The following is a 23,980-nucleotide window of genomic DNA, read 5'->3' as shown; positions in this document are numbered from 1 at the left end:
GAAAAAATATGGCAGAACTGTTCACCTTTGACTTGTATTGTGCATATCCCATCTAAGTATCTGTGCTGTTGTGACAGTCTTCTTTATCTATGTAGCCTTCGTGAGCTCCAAACTAATGTTGGCAAGGGTGCAGGAAGTTAAATAGCTAAATCCATTAGCCTCTTAAAGTGAGCTGTAAACCACCCAAAGAGACTGAGAGAACACAGGCAGCAGTGCTTCTTGGTGTTTAATATAATCTGTAACCCCAGCTGATAAAAACAACAAAGACACATTAAATGAAGGCATACCATTCCCAGAACTCAGTTTTTATCATTTTAACAGTTTTTATCATTTATTACTCTCTGAACAGATACATGGAGATACTTATCACAAATCTCAAGGGGAAGTACAAAATAAAAGGTTAGATGGTTACATTGTGAATTCCAAAGATAAGCAAGGCACTATACATACAGATAAGACTAACATCTGTAATTATATTTCACTCCAAAATGAATCAACAGAAGCGGTCATTCATTTTTAAAATGAAATGTTTGTGTTTATTTGGTTTCAGTATCACCCCTGATGTGTAACGCAATGATTCGCCTTTTTTACAGATTAAATGGTGATATTTCAAGCCAGCTTTTTGCTTGAACACGTCAATATCAAGATAAAAATGCAGTACTGTATATACAGACTTCTGTCAAAAATTACTTGCAGTATCTGGCAAATTTATGGTGATGCAAACTTCCATAACTTCATAAATCAAATTCTGGGTTAAAACAGTCTTGCCACAGTACATTGATATAATCACAAAAGCTCATCATGAACCTGTAAAAAAAACAGTAGTGCTGAAACTTAAAAGAAGAATTCACCATTTGCTACAATTAAAACATACTTGCCTGAAGGAAATATCAGTGAAGTAGGTCAGCTTTGTGTTTTCATTGTATTGCGCTTTGTCCTCACCTTTGACAAAAACATGTTTATTTGACTCGTGCATTAAATCATGGATTTGCCAGTCAATGAAATTAATGAAAATTGTTGCATAAAAATAAATTAATTTTTTAAAAAATTAATTCTTCCTGAATTCATTTTTGAAATGCAACAATATTATGCTGTGCGCCTAAACTTAATATGTTCCTTTAAATATGATGTATCATTAAATATGAATGCAAATGTGTTAAATTAATTATTACTGTAAAATAATGTTGAGTTTTACGAGTATTGTGGAATATTTTATAGAAGCTCTACTGAGGAAGAGTCAATCTTTTTTGACCGTTGTATTTGTAAGAACGAAAATGATTTGTTACAGGAAATCCTATGTAAACCATAAGTTTTTCTCAAAATGATGAGGATCACTCCTTAACAGTGTTCAGATGTTTAAATGCCATAAAATAGTCCTCTTTTATTCTTTTTGTGAATGACCTTTTTTTCTTGGTGTCTACAGTCTCAACCTTGAATGATCCCTTTGGCCTGTTCAGTCGATTCTTGCTTGCTTTTGCCTGTGTTAGATTAGCCAAATGCTTTCCCACAGTGCCCCCTACAGTGCATGAGTGGGCAGGAGAGGAAATCACTTTGAAAAAGGAAATTATTAAGCATGCATATGAAATTATTCCACATGCATATCTGGCCAATATATTTCAAAGTTGTTCAGATTTGTCACATGTATTTATCAGAATCCATATGTATACATAAAATACTTTTTTTTTCTTGTCATACAGTAATCAGCTGCTGTCCCCAAATGTGTTTTTGTCATGTCAAAAATGCATCTCAATGCATCTCACATTTGCCACAGAGAGCAGGTATTGGTCTCTCAGTCTTCAAGCATGTAATAACTAGGTGTCCCTGGCCCTGCTTTTACATCACACACAAAATCTCTCTCTCTCTCTCTCTCTCTCTCTCTCTTTCACACACACACACACACACATGCACACAGAGAGTATCAAAATGTTGTCATGTGCTTTTAAAAAATCCCCAAATTATATAAAGAGCTCTCTGCTGCTCTCAGGTGGCTGGCAGCAAATACTGTAGCCTGAAAGATAATTTCTGTGAAAGTGCTCAACATTTTCTTCTTTTTCTACAATGAACTTTTCACTTTTTCACAGTGCTCTACATTTACATATATCTGGCGAAATGTCTACAATTTACTGGACTGTGAATATGTAAAAATTGTACTCTGTGTAGGATTCTTTGGGATATCCATTGCTGACGTTATTATAGCTCTCTTAATACAGGTTCTGGGTTTGAACTGAGATTAGAATGTAGAAGGAATACTAGGGTTTTGTACTTCTTTCAGTTGAATGTCAGACTAACAATCATAATATGAAATCAACAAAATACCGTGTGTATTTTTTGTTGCGCCATTGAACCACAACATATGACTTTCACCTACAGTACTGCTCATGTTAGAAACGTTAGAGCACGTTCCCTTTCTTTTCGGACTTACACGAACTTATTAATACTGGTTATTTATTGGTCCGATGTAAACCAATGAGGAAAGAGGAAGCATTTCGTTCCGAAGAGAAAAGCAATAGATGCCTTTAATTCAACGTACACTACATTTCCCATGCACCTTTTGCGGTCGCGGGTGTATAACGTAAGGTTTCCGGTGTGGAATCTTGGGCTTGCTTGCGTCTATCCGTTCTTCGATGCCCTGTGCTTGTGCTGGAGAGCAATGGCGGCGTGCCGGGGGTCCTCATCGAGATGGTTCTTCACCCGGGAACAGCTCGAAGCCACGCCGTCCCGCCGCTGTGGAGTCGAGCCGGACAGGGAGCTGGCGTATCGACAGCAGGCGGCGAATCTTATTCAAGATATGGGCCAGAGGCTCAACGTGTATCCTTTTCTGAATTGGAAACGACATGAGACTTAGCAGAGGAAAGGGGCTTGTGGTTAGATAGCCAGCCAGCCCTTTGGTAGGCCCCTCTAGCTAGCTACTCATAGCTAATGATCGTGGGTGGGGGCTGGGGCCTGTGGATAAATGTTGAGTTAATTAACGTTACATAATTGTAGTGTAAAATGTTTCTTAGAACGTCCCCCTTCAGAAAAACTAAAATTCGTCATATATGTATTAGCTAGCTGGCTAGCTAACCAGCTATCTCAAAAGCAGCACGAAGGCCATAACGACACGTTATGTAGCTAGCTCGCTCGCTAACTAGATAACTTATAATTGCTGTGTTTTTTTGCTAACGAAATGATAGATTGCTGTTGCGTTTTGTGTATTATGCAGATAGCTGGCGGTTAGCCAGCTTTAATAACGCTTTGGATTTGTGTTTTTATAGCACATAAGTTCGTGTTTAACCTTGTGCGATAGTTAGCATTTGGCAAATGCAATTCGTAGCGTTATTTTGGAAGAAACAGGAATGTGCTTAGGTTACCAACTAGGCTTCTATTTAGCTAGTTATCGATAAATTTAAAGGCTCCTAAATAGCAAATAGTTCATAGTCGGCCAGCATTAACTTTGTCCGGGTAGTTTGCCAATTCAGTAGCAAATGATAATTTAGTCTTCAGTTAGCATGGATTTCACGGTGGATCAAACACAAACGCATACTGTGTCCCCTTGTTTTAGGTGGCATGCATGGTGAGAAGGACAATTGGATGCAACGCGAATTCTCTGTAGTAGGTAGTAGTTTAGCTGTACGTGGTTTATAAGGTGAGATTCGTATTGGCAGTCTGCATCAGAAGCAGTATTTCTCACCGCCAGGTTTCCTGGTAAAGAAGTTAACATAGCAATGTCTGGGTAAATCAAATGGACTTAGCTCTGCCTGTTGGCACCAGTGAGACGACTAACGATTGACGGTGCCCTGAATGGCCAAATGGTTCACATTTGGTTCACAATGTTATCCGGAAGGGTCGATGATGCCATGCACACCGTGTGAAGTGCTTAGCGGGTGGTCTTTACTTTGGATGACGTAGCTACGCGTCTCAAAAGCTGTCCTTACAAGGGCTGTCTCCTAGTCCAAGTGAGTTAGTGAAGTGTAAGGACCTCTCCCATAAGTTTCTCCGTCGTTGTCCCCCGGTGGTGGAATGAACTTCCACACCTCAGCCGTTCTCCTCTCTGCCTTCTAGAAATAACTGAAGACACAGCTCTTCCGATCTCGTCTGAGCACCTGAAACACCCCCCCCCCACCACCATCTCCTATTAAACTATATTTTTAAAATGTAATGGTTTGGCTGTAATAGTTTAACGTAATGGTTTGGTTGTAATGGTTGTAAAGGCTTAACACACTCGCTAGCTTTACCTGCTAGTTGGTACCTCACCTGGCCAACCTTTGGAACTTTGACATGCAGCACTTTTAAGATTGTTGACTCTTTATGGTTTTTCGTTTGTGTTGTATTGTACCTCAACTGTAAGTCGCTTTGGATACAATCGTCTGCCAAATGAATGAATGTAAATGTAATGTAAATCTGCCATCTCCTGTTACTATCCATTTGTAATATTTTGCTGTTTGTAACATTTTACTAACACGTGTCAGTTGCATTAAGCTCTCTAAACCAACCAGTTAGCCAGTCAGCTTGTCACAGCAGTATTTGGGTTACTTAAATGGTTTAGTAGTGTAGCTACACACTTGTCATTCCAAATTTTTGACTGACAGTATTCTGTACAAATACCTTTTGGGTAAGGCCCTTACGAATGTAGGTTTCAGTACATCTTGAAGTAGTCTGATTAGTGATGTTCCCAGCCTGTTGGGGTGGTCGTTTTCTTGGTGTATAACATTACTGGCTGCATTCTTGACATCAAGAGCGAGGCCCTGAAAAATCCATGAAACTGAGGAGTGGGTTTATTTCGTTTTTAGGATCAGTGCTTTCAGATTCACTAGTCTTTAATGTGTATATTAGTATCATTGATACCTTGGTGAAGAAATTGATCTGTCTGGGTTACTTAAGATGGCTTAAAGATAAGTGAATCTGTACAAAAAGGAAAGCACCAGTTTACCCTCTGTGCACCAAGGTATGTCTGTGCACAAGTGTGTATTTAGCTTCAGGTGCCTTTAAATGCCCTTAATGAGTCCTTTTTCTTCAGGATATTGTAAACAGTGTGCAGTTTCAGAAAAAGGGGGGAGAAAAGAACATTTAATTTGTTGCAGATAACCAAGTCGTTGATTAAAATTAGTTTGATACAGATTGTAGCCAGTTTAAAAACCATTGTACTGATGTCAGAAATAAGTGTCACCTTTTCTCTGATATTAAATGTGTGTCTTTGCATATCTGATGATATATCAGCACTTGTATATGAGGTATGGGCAGGTGATGTGGACTCACTCAATGTTCAAAAAGGAATCAGACAAAGCTTATATGAACTGTTCTTTCTACCTGAATTTTCCTTAATCCTTGTGCACAGCTCCCAGCTCACAATTAACACTGCAATTGTTTACATGCATAGGTTTTATATGTATCATTCTTTCACCAGGTTCCACAGAAATGTAAGTACTAATTCCCCCTCAGCTGCCATCTCGTATTGGGGTTGTCTGGAAGTTAAAGCAGAGATAAAGTCTTATATTTTATTCCTTGGTAAAAGTATGCAACAAGGCTAAGATGTAGCCAGATGTGTTTGGGTAAATTCACCCAAGTTTTTTTGGCTTTCTGCATAAATTGAAGTCAGACAGACCACCAAAATGTCCATGCAATGGCTGTTCCAAAGCATTGGTATTCATAAATTTGCCACTGTCTGGTTGTTGGCCCTCTGGAAATGTTACTTAGATGGTATCACATCATAAGAAAACTACAGTTGTAAATTGAAAGAAGTCATCTGAAATAATGTTTATATTTCCTTTGTGTGACAGATCATTTCTTCAACTACGTTATTCTTGGCTGCAAAGGTTGAGGAGCAACCACGGAAACTTGAACATGTAATAAAAGTGGCACATGCCTGTCTAAACCCTCAAGAGGCCCAGCTAGATACAAAGAGTAATGTAAGTGTGGGTATTGCTGGGTATTGTATTTCTTCTTTCTAATCAATGTAGTATTTAAGGGGAACATTTGTTGTTTTTTTTTTCCACCTGTTGTCTGCGATTCAGCCTGGTTGGTGTTAAATTCAAACCAGCCGCTCCTGAATCAGGCCTCCTTGTCGCCCCGTTGAGACTGAGGAAAGACTGGCCAGTGTGTGTGAAAGTGATGTTCTGGAACCTTGTTTTCAGTCATTTCTTTTGTCCCTGATAATATCTGGTCACATGTTCTTTGTTAAAACTGAACATTCTAGCCACGTTGGTGTAACATTGTAACAATATTTAGTTTAACTAAAATGTGCGTCATTGAGCTTATACCAGTATTGTCCTGGACAAAATGTTCAAAAATGTAAACCGCCAGCACCACCAAAGTGGTTTAAGAGCTGGGAGCTGTTTTGAAGTGGGTTTGGAAGGTGTGCAGACACATTACAAGCATAATGTAATGATTGTCTGTTGAACTTCAGGCTTACCTCCAGCAAGCCCAAGAGCTGGTGATACTTGAAACGATAGTGCTGCAGACATTAGGTGAGTAAAGCCCCCACTGAGACAAAGCTGATAACAACATGGAAAATTGTGATGTATAAAGGGGTTGCAGCTGTGGTGTTTTGCTGTCAGTCTGCCAACCAGGCCTTTTCAGCATGTCCACTGTTTGATTAGCTATTAACACTGTTTCCCAGCTCTGAGTGATGTTGATAATCATAAGAAGAAAGTGCCTCACGATTCTCATAGACTTTGAACTTATACGGCTCTGCGCACCGTGATTCTTGGACGTCACTGATAATTTGGTTGTATTTATCTAGAACAGCTCAATCAGGTTGTCCTCAGAGAAATACTTGTAAAGGAGGCATAGAATTACTATTATTGTCCTGTATGCCTCAAAATCTCTTATGAGGAACTCGTCTGTGCAAAGATGTAGGGTCGCTTCTGAAAAGTGACCCACAGGAATATAAGTATTCTAATATCTGCACAGCCCCAATTCAATCCCCAAGATTTTGTCATTTATTATTTTGTAGCATAACATTCAAACAGTCACATACTCTTCTCAGGTTTGTTCAAGTTTGAGTTTTTGATGACAGCCTAATGTTGTTATGTATTTCGTTGCAGGCTTTGAAATAACAATTGAGCATCCACATACTGATGTTGTGAAATGTTCCCAGCTAGTGCGAGGTACAGACTTCCACCCCACCCCCCCACCTCCCGTTACTGTTCATGCTCTGCGTTCTGCCCCTTGTGTGTCCAGACGAAAGCGCCAGTGTGTGATTTATGTGTAACCTGGCAGTTTTAGATGAGTGTGAAGTACGTGATAGCTGTCACACACTTACCAGTGTCTCCGGCACTTATTTCCTTGACAGAAGTAATCCCTCCTCTTTTCTCCCTCTCTTGCAGCAAGCAAGGATTTGGCACAGACTTCCTATTTCATGGCTACCAACAGGTTGTTATCCTGACCCTCTTTGTTGCACTGTGATAGCACACTATAGCTTCCTTTACTGCAGGGTCCCCTTCCCGTGCTCAACGCCCTCCTTGCGCCGGGGTCCCTGGGGCGCCCCCTGTGGGTGGTACCAGCCCCGGCTGCAGTGCGGTGTATTGTACGAGGGAAAGTGTTGGCACTGAGGGGTTGAATGCACATTGTGAAGTGTAGTGGTGCTTTTTACCTCACGTTCGCTTGGTACAGAGTGCATATGTCTAAAGACGCAATGGGTAGCCTGAATAGCAGCTAAAGATTACACAGATGTAAACTTAGAAGGCGTCCTGGTAAGTACAAAGACATTTTCAGTTCATTTTTTTTTTGTTTTGTTTTAAATTTTACTATTTTAGAACTGCTCTTAGAAACATTTTTTGATCTGTTGTAGTTTCTAATGTTCTCATTATTACGAATAATTTTTTAATATGCATTTGATATACAGTAATGCAGTATTAGCACAAGAATTTGGTGAATTAATTTGATTTTCCAGTATATTTTGGATCATTAGTATATTGAATGTATTATGTAGGTGGTGTAGCAGTTTTCAGCAGGAAAGTACAGTGTCTGGACATTGCAAAAAACAGCTCAGTTATCTTCACTGAAGAATCCTGCTTGCATTATTTATTAATTGACTTTTAAAAAGCAGAGCCAGAGAATACAATACTGTTGTTTTTTTCCTGCATTAGTATTAGAAAAGAATGAGAGAAGCTCTATATTTTAAAAATAAGCAAATCAGCATTTTAACAGATTGCTGTATATGATATAAACACAAATGTACAGATTTGGTATAAAAGGGAACAAACATATGTAGTTTACCAATGTATGTAGCAACCTCCATGACAAAGCTTGAGCTGGCAGAGCAGCAGTGTAACTTACCTGGAATGGGTTTCTGCCCGGTTTTGACTATAGTTTAGGCAGTGAAAAAGTGTACTAATTTTCATCAGATTTGACTGGCTTATAAGGTGGTACACTTCCATGTCTGTCTGCCCTTAAGGATTTCAGGTTGAGAGCACTTAGACCACATTTGACTTCACTTGTCATGGTGATTGAGAGTGAAAGAGTAGGCTTTACGTGCTGTGCTTTAGACATGTTGCCTGTGTTTTTTGCAGTGTTCAGACATTGTGCATTAATGCATAGAACAAGGTTACCATCCAGGTTTCACCTCATGGACTCTCCAAAGATTACAGCTGGATAGCCCTGCTAATCTACACTCTAGTATGCGTTCTAGAGTAGACCTCAATGGTAGCAGAATGCTGCAAAATTCTGATTAGTATTCGATTGTATATCAGTGATTAACACGTATCAGTAACCAGGCCATGTGAGCCATGTTTGGACGTCAAATTGTGCTCAGCAAGAGGGTTTATATCCCATATGCATAAACAAACCAAGAACCACTACGTCCAATAGCTCATCTAAAACTGATTTTTTTTTTCAGGCCTTTTTTGGTGAAGAACCTGGATAATAGCCGTGTGTTCCCTGTATCATTTAGAGTTTTATATTATACTTGCAAGCTAACCATTTTTCTTCCAGCATCTCTACCTGGCATTAAGTGCTCTTAATTGGTGTGTTTATGCAGTAGAACGTGAATGCTGAGACTTGGTGATCATGAAGTATAGATAAAGTATCATGTTCAGATGATATGTGCCGTAGTCTTAGTTTTTTATGAAGTATAGACAGAAGTCTTAATATTAAGATTCTGCCTGGCCTCGGTACTAATGAAATGTAGACAGAAGTGTCAATATGCAGATGCTCTGTGCCCGGGCCCTAGCGATTATGAAATATGTACAAAAGCACTAGTACATGTTGTCTGATCTGTCTTTGATGCTCATGAAGTATAGACAGAAGTATTGTGTTTAGAAGCTGTCTGCCCTGGCTCTGGTTGCTTAACAAGTCCCTCTCCTTGTTTCTCCTCTCCCCTCTCTTTCATGTGAACCGCGCAGCCTGCATCTCACCACCTTCTGCCTGCAGTATAAGCCCACTGTCATCGCCTGCGTGTGCATTCACCTGGCGTGCAAGTGGTCCAACTGGGAGATCCCCGTGTCCACGGACGGGAAGCACTGGTGGGAGTACGTGGACCCGTCTGTCACGCTGGAGCTGCTGGATGGTGAGTCCCAACCGCCCCCCCGCCCCCCTGCTCTGTCTGCAGGGAATGTTGTTCTGCCGTGTCTGTTCCACACACAGGCAGCCAAAAAAAAATTACTCTGGCCGATACTTTCTTCCTCATGCACTATACACACTTAACCTAAGGATTTATGCTGTATCTTGTATACCCTTGTTCAGCTTAATGAGGAGTTCTCACCGGCAGACTAATTCTTGCAGTGTCATATCCCATGCTGCTGCTTCACTGTGGTCTGTTCTTGTACCCTTGTTGTAAATTGGTCCCGAAGATTCACAGTATCCCCTTTCCCACTATGGACGCGCTCAGGGGAGCCAGAGACACAACCTGTAAAGCTGTAGACCTTAAGGAATGTGTTTGCTGTGCCTCCGAATAGCCTCTGTTCCCCTGTGTGTAGAGTTGACTCACGAGTTCCTGCAGATTCTGGAGAAGACGCCTAGCAGATTGAAACGAATAAGAAACTGGAGGGTGAGTTCACAGGCTGTCAGTGTCAAACTGCTGCAAGTTAAAAATACTGGGAGCGGATAGGTTTTCGTAGCCCTGGAGGGGGAATTCCACATGTCATTGGTACACATGGCAAAACAAATAAGCTTTGATTATGTACAAGCTATTTCAGTATTTGCTACCTTGTATAATGTTATGTCAAGATTGTTTTAGGTTTTGATAACCTGTTGATTTTTTGGTATTAAATTCCCTTAGTCAGCTGTGCTAGAATATGCTTTTCAGTGTATTCATTTTTCATTTGAAAGTTTTAGTTACTGATTTACACTAGGCGTTAGATGTGAAGGTTTAATTGTGTGAGAACTTAAAAGCTGTTGTCCATATTAGGCCACGCAAGCTGCCAAGAAGCCCAGGACAGACGGCCAAGCGGCGGACAACTCTCTTCCAGGCCCCTCGTCGGCGCAGGACCATTCCGTTGTGGACAGCATTCCCGGGGTCGTGGCCAACGCGGCGTTCCCCAAACCCTCCGCTGCTTTCCCCCTGTCCCTGCCTTCGAACTCAGTGGGCTCCGTGTCCCTGGACAGCATGGCCAGTATGCAGGGCGCCGCTTTCACCTTCACGGCCCCCAGCGACTGGCCGCAGGACCAGGGCCGGCCCGAGGCCTACTCCCTCAAACAGGACGCCCTGAGCTTAGTGCAGGGGGCGCCGCTGGCCCTGAACGCCACCCTGCACCACCGGCCGGACAAAAGCGCGGACTTTACTGCGGTCAAACAGGAGCAAAAGGCGGGCAGCTCGACCAAGCAGCAGCAGCCCGCTTATCCGGCTCCTGTTGCTCCCTCGCAAAAAATGTCCCTGGATAAGTACCGGGAGAAGCACGCGGCCGAGCTGGCGGTGCAGAAACGGAGGCAGGAGCAGGGCCTGGACGCGGAGGTCAGGGACACGTACGCCCCCTCCGGCCCGACGGAGCCGCAGCAGATGCAGGCCTCTTACCACAGAAAACAGGCGCAGCCCCACCCGCCCCTGCAGGGGGTCCCGGGCTGCAGCTCCGCCTCCCCCCTGAAGATGAAGCTGCCGCTGCCGGGCTCCGACAAGCCCGCGGGGGACAAGCGGGACAAGAGCAACCCGCTGAAGCTGCGGCTCCCGGTCCCGCCGGCCGAGAAGGCCGGAGTCAGCAAGGAGGAGCTGAAGATGAAGATCAAGGTCTCCTCGGAGCGCCACAGCTCCTCGGACGAGGGCGGCACCAAGAGCAAACATTCCAGCCCGCTCGTGAGCAAGGAGAAACACAGGGAGCACTCGGCCCACCGGCACCACAAGCACGGCCACGCCCACCAGCACAGCGGCAACGGCAGGGCAGGCCCCGAGGGGCCCGCGGCGGTAGGTTGTAGCGGCGAGGGCGTTGGCCCCGGCCCCAGCTCCTCCCGGAAGAGGGCGCACCCCGACGCCAGTCACAACCACCACTCCAAATCGAGCAAAAGTTCCAAAAGCGCAGGTAGTGCCTCTCATTGTTCCTCTGTAAAGCAGTGTGTGTCCTCTCACAGCTCTGTTCTTAACGCACCCTTCCCCCCTCCTCCCCCTGTCGCATACCAGGTGGGCTACGGACAGCTCAGCACCCTAGTGAAACTGGACAAGAAGCCAGTGGAGAGCCGAGGCCCTGAGGGGGAGAGTCATGAGCTGGGCGCAAACGGCCAGCACATGGACTACACTGACACTTTTGACATGCTCCATTCGCTGTTAAGTGCCCAAGGAATGAACTCCTAGCCCGGTGCGAACGGGGATATAGCGGAACAAAAAGTAGGTGGAAAAGGCTTAGGTTCCCCAAAAAAAAAAAGGCCGTAACGCTCATTCCTGCCCGTATCCGTATACGCAATTGCTGCTTTGTCCTCCATACTCTGGGGTGCAAAAAAAAAACAATGTAAATGAGTTAATCTCCACAGAAAAATAGTATTATAAATACTGTAAAGGCATGAAATGTGCAATTTTCCTTTTTCTGTTTTTTTTTTCTTTTCTTTTTTAATAATTTAAACAGTATTTCAATGGCAGTAAACTTCCTGCAAGAGTGTGGGCGCTTCCAAACCTCCGCAATGCCTGGCTCCGTCGAAGGCACGGGTCAAACACTGCAAGCCAAGAAAGTGGATTTTTTTTAGTTGCGTAGTTTGAGTGTCGTTTTTTCTTTTTAAAAAACTTTATACTGTGCGTATGATTTGCATGTTTCAATCACAAAGGGATAAAACAGGATACTGACAACTGTTTACAGAACGTGGAGATAAATGTACATACATTTTTGTATGTTAAAAAGCTATACCATAAATACTCAGGTTTGGAGCTGCTTGTAAGTATAACAAAATTCTATATATAAAAAAAAAATCCTATTGTGACTTGGTGTAAGAGTCCATTTGTGATTCAGTCTAGAGCATTCCAGCAACGTGCTTTTGAGTAGTCTATGCGGCTGCCAAGATGAGGCAATCCGTGCCCAACCAATTGATCACTTGGCTTGTTGTCCGGAGGTCATGCAATTTGTACATTATTTTCGACCTCCTAGCTGGATGCCAAAGGCTGTGGCTCTAACAATCTGACAGGTCAGTTGTAGGACTGTAAAGTTTACATAATCTTTTGCTGTGAAGTGCATTTAAAATCTTCCTTGGCTTGATGCAATAGCCTAGACACAGAGCAGTAAGTGGCTAATGGTAAAATAGTTTAATCTTTGAGAAAACAGCAGAAACGGTAATGTGGGTTTAAAGTCTAAAAAAAAGGTGTATCTCCATAATACTTTCCAGGTCAGTTTCCTACCTAATGAATTGTTTTTAATTCCTAAGGCAGATTATTGTTCTAGACGGAGTAGTCCTGTGTCTTTGCAGAGTTTCAAATGAAGCCAAGAATGTATGTTCCCAATGATGGTAGTGATTTTACTCTTCCATGCAGGAATACGATGGTTCAAAAGCAGACATGCACAAATCTTTACATCAACCATTTAAATTCTACAAATAAATCTTAAGGTTTCCACTACCTTAAAATGTCTTTGTTTTAGATCAATTGTTTTTTTTTTTCATCGCTAAAAGAAAATGTTACGTGGGTAAGGGGGGAGATTATAATGGACAAAATACATAAATTTGTCATAAGAATTCTCCCGGTCCTTGCACAAAAGTCTCCAAACACTGAGAAAAATACTTGAAGCCATACATTTTATATATGCATTGAGGGCTGTCTGCAATGGACAGAATAGCGTGTCATTGGAAATGTAATTCAGGTAAAGGTCAATGCAATGCTGTGAAACGGGGATTTATTACACCTTACATTCATGTACAACAGACATACACGTTGAACACAAGTATTGCTAGTCTACAAGTTGATTATACAGTAGCACATATCTTAAGTTACAGTGGCTGATCCTTCCTTACTGTTGGATATACTGTTGGAATGTTTTCTGTCAGATGGACATTTCTGATAGTGTAGCCATTGACTGTACGAAGATGTGCTTCCGCTTTCATTAAAGATCCCATGGCACTTACTGAAAAAGGCTTGGGGTTACCTGGTGTCCTTGCTGAAGTCTCAATCAGGCTCTTTCTGTCTGGTCATCTGAACGGTGTGACTGGCTATGCATTTCCCTCCTCACCTGATGTATGTGTGGTTGAGCTGACAAACCCTGTCCCTCATTCACTGTAAAGCATTTAAAGATCTTTGAAAACGACTATGTAAGAGCTGTCCTTACCCATTTTCCCTCCAAAGTGAAGGTGTGTGAGTGTGTGAGAGAGAGAGAGAGTGTGAGTGAGTGAGTTAGTTACAGGGGGAGGCTGTAGTATGGAGGGGTGCTACAGTAGTATCTCCCAGTGCAAACACGCTGCTGTCCTCTGGAGTCTCCTGTGGCTGGGTGTGCATCAGGCCCCTGCCTGGAATGGAGCAAAGACCAGCCTCTCCCAGCATGCCTCACTCACAGATGCCACAAAGCAGTGCTGAGACGTGCACTGCAATGGATACGGCTGCTGGTGGGGGCCAGGCAGGTGTGAGCATGCTGTTGGCCTATGGTGTGTCTGGATGGCTGTTCTAGTGCAGAGAGACACTCCAGTCCAGGATCTGCTGAATGTGGACACCCTGCATCCTCTCCGGTAGAGAGCCCGGGTGATAATAGATGCTGGCAGCCGAATGCCCAGGGATCTGCTGGAGGCGTTTTCCCTCATTTGGGCAGTTTCTAGGGCCATCTGTGCAGCTATGAATTCTATGAATTTTTTGCTCAGTGCACTCTACGCTTATGAAGTGAATGCATTAGCGTCGCTGTCCATGAGCACTTTTGGTTTAAGAGTAAAAGGAGCATTGAACTCCAGCTTCGACTTCAGAGGGAAGAGATATGTGAGGGAAGTTTCTTTTGTCAAAACATTTCAGACATATGCAATGCTAACGTAAAACAATTACACAATTTCAAGTTCTACACTTGTGAACTGCAGTCAGGGAACCTGGGAGTTCACCTTTACTGAACTCATCAGAGCTTTACATTCTGCCTGAGCTATTGCTCTGGTATTTCAGTTTGTTTGGTGTCACCCTCTTTTGCACTGTCCGAATACTTGAAAACAGATTTATTTCATGGTGTGGATTTACTTTTACCTACTTACCTAATGGCCTGTTTCTAAGAATGTTTATGATGCTGTATTAACCGCATACAGCACAGGCGATCCACAAGGTCCTTTTCCCAGCAGTTCCCTTTTTGTCCACTTGATGGCGATGGTTACAAAATTCTGAAGCCTCAAGTCCTCACGGAGGTGATGTAATGTTGTTAGTCAACAGTACATTGCATGGTCATGTCTGCTCAGCACGTGGGGTTACATATTCACAAAAGACATTAGTTTTGTAACTGGACATGACAATTTGTGAGAAATTACTTAAGAGTGAGAATGTGAGTTAAGATTATCAGGAAGTGCAAATACTTCTAGGCATAAATACGAAACAAGTCTGTCCCATGTCTGGTGCCATTTTTACTTTTACTACACCATAGTGATGCAATGACAATGTCTAGGGTGAGTGCCTTATTTGATAAACATAGCAAACCATAGATATGTTCTTGGAAAGATATGTTGCAGACACTAAAAAATCTGGATATGCTCTCTGGACTTAAATGTTTGTCAGGTGCCGTTGAACTGAAAGGCTCACTGAAAGTGTGTTGTGGTGGGTCCATGTTGACTTTACCAGTTGAGTGTGGCCTAAGCAAACATTCTATTTGTATCATGGAATAGTTGACTGTATGCCCCACCCCCATCAACAAATGACTGAAGGGGCAGGAAGGAAGTATATGACCCATATCTGCCCCCTTCTCAAAAAAAAGAGCTCAGGGGTCATGTGTTCATATATTACAGGAATATGGCTCTGTTCCAGTATGGTTGTCCTCACAAGGGAGGAGACTGAATGATATAACTAGAGAGACGAGCAGGGAAGAATTAATTCAACCTCAAACTGATTTGGTTTTCATGTTCAGAACACAATGTTATTCAAAATACACAACAATGGGCTTCACATACATAAATGAATGCCATTGGCCTGTTAATGTATGTAGGTTGTTTTGGCAAATGTTACCCTCAGCCACTGCCATACCAATGGATAAGTCTCCAATAATATTGCTCAAACAGTGAGCATAGCAGTTCAAACAGCAAGACACACCTTACTGCACTCACAAGCATCGTAACGAATCTTCTCATTAACATGGCAGGTTATGACTTAAAAGATGTGCTGAACATTTTGTTACAATTCAAGATAACTGATGATGTGTGTAATTTTATTAAAAACAACACCTTCAGAATTTTTATTTAATAAACATTTATTGTTTCAAGAATAGATGGCATCCTTTATTTATCCTAGAAAAAAATACCTAAAGCCATATTTTCGTATTATGGAACCAGTTTCAAAAGACCAGTGTGCAGTGTTTTTACAAATCATATAAAATGGAGTACAGTTACCAATTGCAGGCATTTCCATAATACATTTATTTTGACATTCTTTGTAATAAAGTGCTGATAATGCCCGCCTGTAGAGAGGGTCGGCCCCACAAGGACTTTATAAAACACTAATTGGGTAGTTAACAATGCATCTGAACTAAGAGCACCCAAATGCCCCTTATGACATTGCTCCAGTTGCTGGCATTTTTGATTTCATTGGGCGTGCAGACAGACATATCCTCTGTACAGTTATCTTTGTTTAGTCTGCATTCAGTGTCCCGCTTTCTGTCATTCTGTCGAAGGTGTCACCAATTACACCTGAGGACTTAGGGGAATATCTTCCGGTGGAGGTACTGCACTCTCGCCTCCTGACTTCTCAGCTTATCAAATTCAAAGTGAGGGATCTAAAAAGGACAAGCAGAGGTTGTTCTCACATTGTCATTATTCTGCTTTTTTAATACCTATGCCTCTCTTCTCTGCATTTCAGTGTTGTTATAAACTAAATAAAAAGGACTTAAGAAAACAAGTGAAGCCTGTGCGCTATTCACATGCTTCTAAATGCATTTATTTGTATTTTATTAGTAGCACATAGTCAACGTTTCAGTCACCAAAAGATCTACACAAAGAACAGTAACAGTACGCCTGTATGCGTCATCTGCCAGACACCTGATGTGATATTCCTGATCAATACTCCACTAACAACCTGGAAAAACATTTAAGACAACGGGAATATCACTTATGATATTCACCACGAATTCAAGTACTGAACTGGTGTGCGCAAATGAGCAAATTACTGCATAATAGATGGTGTTTCTTCTTGTATAGCTGAGAAATAAATCAAGTTGCCGACACTACTTGCACACACCTGCACCACTCTGTAGCCCAGCCGTTGGAGGTGTCGTCTCTTCGTCACTTCCTTTCCCAGGAGGTGGTGCGAGTTGTTGCAAAACCGGTCCTCTGCGTCTAGACATAGGGCAATTCTGAAAGAAGCCAATACTATCAATGTGGCAAACAGCTCAGCATGACAGTGCGAAATGCTGTGAATATATGCTGTGCTACAACATCCCAGAACTGCCTATTATAACATGTTTAAGCGTATATATTGAACAACAATGAATGCAATAGTTTATGGAAGTCTCAGCTGCATAAGATCATACAGACTTACGATGAAGGCTTTTACTTGGCCTGACTCGCAACATACTTGCGGAGAAAAGAGAGTGTGTTTCTCTAGGCTTAGTGGAGGGAGAGAGGGTGTTTATTCAGGTTTTGTGTCGAGAGGCAAGTGGTTCTCTTTTCTTTGTGTAGGGATAGTGCGTTTCCCCCGGCTTTGTGTAGGGAGTTGCTCCAGGTTTTGCCTTGAGAGGAGAGTGCATTTCTCTAGGCTTTGTGCGGCCTTTACCTTCTGTACGTGTTTTCCCACTGAGACAGGGGGAGGACTAGGCCTTCCTCATCCAGGGTGATCTCCACATCTGTGACAAACACAGCAGGGCCATGTGACTTGATGGCAAATGTTCAAGAAGAAAAGTAATGCCACTGAACACAAACATTACATCAGCAATGCATTCTCAATCACACATTCTGTATGCTGCTTATACTTTAATGAATCTTTTGTAGATTAAATCCTGATTGTACTATATGTGTACATGTTCTGTCATTATCCTATGTTTGACTTGAGTAGTTTTGGAATAAGCATATATATTTGTACCACAATAACATATTTCTCATATTTTGGAATTCTCTGTTTGATAAAACTGACTGTCCTTCCTGTGCTACTCCAGAAAAACACCGCCTTCGTGAAGTGGTCAGTAAGTACTCAGACACACTTCCTGTTGTAATTACTACTTCTTATTCTGACATCACTTCCAAGGCACATTATTAAACCGATCTGTTTGTTCCTACATTGATCATTAGCATTGATGCCCATCCGAACAAGTCTTGGTATACCTATAGTGTATCCATTCTGTGTGAAGACCCTGGTACTGAAGTTCTTTCCTCCCAGCAGTTGTATCAGGGGGCCCTTGACCTTGCTGAAGAGGTAGGGGTCGATGGGGTTTTCGAAGAAGTTATCCGAGGAAGAGAATTTCTTCACTTTATAGTGGTAGGGGAGCCGTGGACCCTGCACGTGAAAGTAGATAGACTCTTGTTCAATATTACAAACAGAATTACTGACATGCAATTCATTCAGTATTTTTTTCTCAAGATTGCAGTGTTTTATATCTATTGCATCACTCCATCTGTCCTGGACTGTTTCTCAAACAAACTGAATTTTTTCTGAAACTGCTGCCTTCCATGCAATTACAATGCCCTGCCAAGGAGTTACAAGTGGTCTGTGGTCTCGCACAAAAAGAATTATGCATGTATCTGTAGATGTATCTGTGAGAGGCTTACAACACAAGCCCATGCTACTGTCCATGTTAAAGTGAGTAATGAGCTCACCTGGTAGGTGGAGCACTCTAGTGTGGTGGATAGACTGAGCTGAGTCAGCTGACCCATGACGTGCTTGTCCAGACCATTGCCCGCTACTGTTAAAAAAACATAAACACATTTGCCATCACAACAAACAACAATAACAAAGGCAGTCCATTGCTCTGAGCAATACGCTTCAATGATCATAAATTCCCCTGATCAGGGGGACCACAGTTCTCAGACACTAAGGGGAACATTTAATTAATTAATGAACACTACAGCACTTCATCCTTAGCTCTGAACCAAAAACACCTGAAGAATAAAAATATACATGTCTAAGTAAAAGTGTGTAAGTCTTAAGTATAAAAAGGTAACACTAGCTTCTTTTTTTCCACAAAGACAGGTGTGCAAGTAAGGCTGGGTGCCCGTAAGCATCAGGGATGGTGCATGTCTGTAGTGTTATAGGATTAAATGGACATGGTTCTCATTTTCATGTCTATGAAAGGCAAAGGTGGCAACTGGTGTACACTCAGGGTTGGCTGAAGGCTAGCAGATTCCTTTTCAAAATGTCAAACACACTTGTACAGTCCTTACCTAACTGACCTTTTTGTGTGGAAAAACTGTAGGCCTACTATTTATGACTAATGTAGCTATGACAGGTGAGGCTTTTATAGAATAATTACACAGTTAACCAGACTATACAATAAAGTCGAATTATACAGCTTTAAATGCTATTGCACTGGAATATCCTGAATATCCAGTTTTTGTCAAGGCAAAAGAACTAAAACTTGACTCCAAGTATTTGTCCTCTCTAGTAAAACCTGCCAATATAAACAGAAAACAACAATGACGGGCTGGTTCTCCTCATACCTTCAAGACTCTGGAGGAAGTAGTGGCTGAAGACTTTGGACACAAAGTTGAGTGGAAACCTTTCAAGGTGTATGCAAGAGTGAAGCACGTCCAGCAGGTCACCGGGCTGAAACTGGGCGAACCGTGTCTCCAGCACGGCCTCCAGTTTCTTGAAGAGCTGAGCGGAGCAGTTCGGCAGGTAGTTAAGCCGTCCCAGTGCTACGACCTGCCGCGCAATCTGATGCGTGCTGTACTTCTCTGCATTATCGATAAAGCTTTCAGCAACAGTTTCCAGTATGGGCTCGGAGCGACACGTTGCTTCGAGGCAATACTCCGTCACAGTACTCGTCAGCTCCGGATCCGCGGTAGGAACTCTGCTGGGCATTTGTTTCTCCAAAGCAGCCAAGAAGTCCGCATCGTATTGCCCAAAGTAGCTGAAAGCGCGCAGAACTTTGATGAGCTCTTCATCGCGAAAGGAACCCATCAATCGGGTAGCCCGATTGTTGAGTTTCAGGACCAAAGCAATGCATTTCTTTTGTCGCAGTTGCGCAAGGGAGTGAAGGATGTCACTAACTGTACTGGCTTGAAATCGGTGAACCAGTCTCTCTGTGCGTCTGTGCAGCTCGGACAGAAGGCTTCGGCACTGCCGTGGGTCCCCAGTCAGAGAGAGAAAGGCGTATATCTGTGCAGCTTCAGCTGGCGTGAGATCGCTGCCAACTTTGGACTGCAGTACGCTAAGAACTTGGGTTAGAATCTCTGATCTTTTCCCCTCCAGGCTATAGACTATTTCACCAAGCAGACACAAGTGCGGTACCGTAACATCTGCTTTTGAAAGCTGCTCCCGTAATTCCTCCTTCAGCTGTAAGGCAACTGGACTCACGGGGTTCACTCCAAAATGAACACATATCCCCAACAGGGCCACGAAGCCCTCGATGCTTTCGTTTCCAGGGGCATCTTTCAGGTGACAATACAACGACTTTAACACCTCGTTTTCGAAAAGAGACTTGAGTTTATGGGGTTCTTTCAAATGCGATTGATTACTCGACGAAGCAACGGTCGCCGACGAAGCAGAATTGTTGATCGTAGCTGCCACCATCTTCATTGGCAAAAGGTATCTTTCGAGATTAAGCATAAACTCCTCATCGTCTTTCTCGTCATCAGCCACGTTACTCAGTTGATGCGCTGCAGCCCATTGTTCAGCTACGGTTCTAAAGTTGCGTAGACTGCTATCGTAGATGTGTTTTGAGGCCAGATTACACAGATTGTTAGTCTGAAAAGAACACTGCTGTCGAAGTAAATTCGCGTAACAGCGCACTGTCCCTCGACTAAGTGCGGTTGAGTTTGATGTGACCAAAATAGCAGTCCTGACAGAAGATATGCAAGCCATAGACTTCATAGCTGTAATCCCAGCGTTAGCTCTTGCTCACAAGTACCTAAAACGATAACAGTTAATTAGTGCAACATGCGGGGAATTACCTTAAACGTTGTTCAAAGCATGTGATGTTTTCATGTATAAATCCACAAATAAATTTAGAATACATTTAACGCCATAACATATTGCATATACTGCAGCAACGTGGACATACAACTTCGCTTACGTATCTGAGTTACCGTTTAAACACCTGTGTAAAACGTTAGGGGTATTAATCTCTACATATTCAGGAAAATTCAGCAATGCATCCCATTACAATTCCGATCTACAACTTACCTTCGCTGGAGAAGTTCTGGTCCTGGTATGACATAACATACAGTCTTATAGAACTTGGTTACTGCGTTTGGTAACAGGTTGTGTAATGCGACGTGTTGCCATTTACTGCCATCTGCTGGTAAGATATTATTAAGGGGAAATATAAGTACAGCTACGTAACAATGCAACTTCAGTTCCTACCTCTACCCACTAATATTTAAAGATCATTTTCTAAATTCGATTTTTATATATATCAAAATTCCACTGACCTTCCATTATCTGCAGGATCACATGGTATAACAATAGCACGGTATTTGTAAAATAAATAATACAATTTTGTGATCTACCAGGATTTATAAAAGCATAGTGTAATGACCACTATTGGCACAAAAAAGTTGTTGCACTTATTCCCCTAAATATATACATTTTGGTTGTTTTATGTACATAAATCTCTTAAATTAGTTCAAAATTAAGTAACAACACGTGCGTAATTTTGTATTTAATCAATGTGCATCATCTTACTCTGCATGTCTGGCAGTTTGCTCACCTTGCAATGTTGAGGGTTCTCTGTAAGGATGATAGGGAATTTTTCTGATTACCTGTTGCAAAACATTACTCTTGTTAAATGACCATTTGGTAAAATAACTGTCTTTTATGCATGCTACAGATGGAAATCATAATGAATGGAGAATACAATAATGTATGTTTTGATATGCTATCAAACAAAACTGATTGAGCAAAACATCCTTACCCTTGGTATTACCTTTCTAACTAAAGAGTAAAGACAACAAGGGGCAAAATGTTTATCTCAATGGAAAAGAATCAGATTTGTATGCTGAGGGAACTACTATATGTCTAGAGGTGAAATCTTATCTCGAGAGTGTCTATAGGGAATGCAGTATCGAAAGGAAATGTCCTTTCCAAGTGGGAATGACACCCATGTGGTTACAGAGTCTCATTCTGTCAAGATTACAGGGTTCTCATAAGAACATTCCAATCATCATTCTTTGAAATATACGTGTGCACTATGTTTACAATAACTACAATTTCGTGAGTATGAAAAACAAAAAGTAAACCTCAAACATTTTCAAAGTTGTACAATAGTTTCTTCCAGCCTACTTGTGGTCATGAATCACATGCACATGTACCAGTGGAGTGGTTCGTGTGTATAAAAGATTTCTGTTATGGCTTCAAGAGCAGAAAGTGCCCAAGGCGGAAGATGATGAACTGATGAGGGAAACCAATTCCCAGCCATCCACTGGCATAGGCTTTTGAACCCCTCCAGAATACAGCATCAGCATTGTGCTGTTCTAGCCAAGATAAATTATTGCTATATTTCAGAAAGCAGCCACCTGGAGGTGCTGAAATGCAGGAAATGTGCATGATCTTACAGTTCTCATCCATAATATCCAGACATTGGCCTTACAGCATGGACAAAGGACGGACCACCAACTTAAATTTAGCTAAATTTAAGCGCAATGACAAATATTTGAGATATACTGTCATGAATGAAAAATTTGCAAGGATCCTACCGTATGTCATTCTAAACACTGCCACCCAAAAGGGCACTTGCTAACGCCTATTATTCATGTTGCACCACTTTGTATCAGGACTGACTTGTATGTACTTATTTGTGCTTTTGTAACTGACTGCACACCAGGACCCAGAGGAATGGCACACACACCTGAACCTGGTGGACTCGTGTTTACTGTTGCAAAAGATACCACATGCAGTTATGAAACGGTTTGGTTGACTGGACGGCCATTACACTCACTGCTGTTCATACAATCGCGTTTCTAAAATTCAAGGAACTACCTACATCATGTGATCAAACAGTGTACAGAAGCCGAAAAATAACAATATAACATACTAAAAACAGGAAAGAAAAGCACAGTACTACAAAGTACTCACATACCTACAAAAGATATCACACGCAGCGATAAAACGGGCTGGTTGACAGGACGGACATGACTATACAATCACTGCTGGAATACACATAGATATATTTTTAGCTAAGAGCAATATTTCATGTTATATAATGTGCAGGAGTTCAGGGCGTTTTCGAGTACAACCATCCGATATTAGTTATGAGCAATATAAAAAAAGAAATCTAACAAACTCTAAATTTGCATTTGATTACAACACTGAGACAGTTTCCCTAAACAAAGCACCGAAATAGTTTCTTAGACACTAAACCGGAGTGGCTAGGGGCACTAGAAGGACACAGCATGGTATGATTTGCTGCATTACACGTGGTTTTATAACAACTTAAGAGGAACTCGCCAAAATGAGCGTTATTGCTGAAAAATGAAAATATGTCCATGTACACAATTATACTGTAAACAGTCACCAAATACATGGCTAAACATTCAAAAGAATGACATTCCTTTTGCACCTTATTTAAACGGGGAAACAATCTACCAACCTCCTCCTCCTGTTCCGTTTCTAACACGGGGGAGCAGGGTGGACCAACAGTGTAAATAGGGGAGAATTCTCAAAACCGATGGATTTTTATTTCAAATTAAACAATACATACAGCTAGGTCAGTGGCCACATTTTATTTTAAAATATAAGTTTGTCGAAAGTAAACTTAGAAAGCTTGAAACGACGGAAAATACTTTTTATTATTATTCCATCTGCATTTATTTTCCCTCCGTTACTGTGGAAATGGTACGCTCCACCCAGAACCCAAAGTATTACCTTTAGAGCGATAAATACTTAAAAGCGTGTAGCAGGATTTGATGGAGCCTCGGTTTCCCCCTGTCACGTTTGTCTGCTTATGTTGTCCAAGGGGAATAGAACGCTGGACTCTGCATACTTGAAATGCTTTATAAGTCACAATTACCCAAAGCTCAAATTCCATGTGACACTCAAGCTCATCTACACCCATGCGGTGTAAACGTAGTTTTCCTGTGCGTCGCTGTCACGGTAGCTGTGATAATGAATGAGTGTGAAGTGCCTTGCTGTGAGTGGCTGCCCTTGCGATATCCCCACAGATGTGTTGCTTGATGCCAAGCAAGACCTACTGATGGCATCGACCCTACACAGCGCGATGCTTAAAGTATTATGGTGTGCCTGTCAGACCGTGATCCTATACCCAGGTTTAGGATGGTCTTTAATATTTGATTACTATAGGATGCAAAATTTCTATTTTATGGCCCATACTGTGCAAAGGGGGGCTGCTGT

At 42.0% G+C, this 23,980-nt stretch overlaps 2 protein-coding genes across 4 annotated transcripts; one reads left to right on the top strand and one right to left on the bottom strand.

Moving 5' to 3' along the window:
* Positions 1-2,637: 2,637 nt before the first annotated feature.
* LOC118785729 (cyclin-T2-like) lies at positions 2,638-13,451 on the top strand. 3 transcript variants are annotated; one of them, XM_036540629.1, is made up of 10 exons: positions 2,638-2,808; positions 5,315-5,396; positions 5,757-5,885; positions 6,383-6,443; positions 7,023-7,085; positions 7,305-7,350; positions 9,321-9,484; positions 9,894-9,964; positions 10,325-11,426; positions 11,525-11,678. In XM_036540629.1, the coding sequence occupies exons 1-10, from the start codon at positions 2,651-2,653 to the stop codon at positions 11,590-11,592; spliced, it is 1,944 nt and encodes a 647-aa protein (XP_036396522.1). In that variant the 5' UTR covers positions 2,638-2,650; the 3' UTR covers positions 11,593-11,678. The 3 variants fall into 3 exon arrangements, 2 of the variants coding, with proteins under 2 accessions (XP_036396522.1, XP_036396521.1); XM_036540628.1 differs by having other exon boundaries at positions 10,325-13,451; XR_005005301.1 differs by lacking the exons at positions 9,894-9,964; positions 10,325-11,426; positions 11,525-11,678 and having other exon boundaries at positions 7,305-7,670; positions 9,321-9,371.
* A 2,510-nt stretch (positions 13,452-15,961) lies between these two features.
* On the bottom strand, positions 15,962-19,591 carry LOC118785873 (FAST kinase domain-containing protein 3, mitochondrial-like). Its single transcript, XM_036540819.1, has 6 exons — positions 19,129-19,591; positions 18,289-18,374; positions 17,797-17,968; positions 17,252-17,321; positions 16,718-16,832; positions 15,962-16,256 (listed from the first exon to the last, which is right to left on the bottom strand). The coding sequence occupies exons 1-6, from the start codon at positions 19,589-19,591 to the stop codon at positions 16,179-16,181; spliced, it is 984 nt and encodes a 327-aa protein (XP_036396712.1). The 3' UTR covers positions 15,962-16,178.
* Between the last annotated feature and the right edge of the window lie 4,389 nt (positions 19,592-23,980).

Source organism: Megalops cyprinoides, chromosome 11 (assembly GCF_013368585.1).
Source record: "Megalops cyprinoides isolate fMegCyp1 chromosome 11, fMegCyp1.pri, whole genome shotgun sequence".
Classification (NCBI taxonomy): domain Eukaryota; kingdom Metazoa; phylum Chordata; class Actinopteri; order Elopiformes; family Megalopidae; genus Megalops; species Megalops cyprinoides.
Note: the sequence above shows the minus strand (reverse complement) of the source record. Positions and strands in the feature narration are given on the sequence as shown.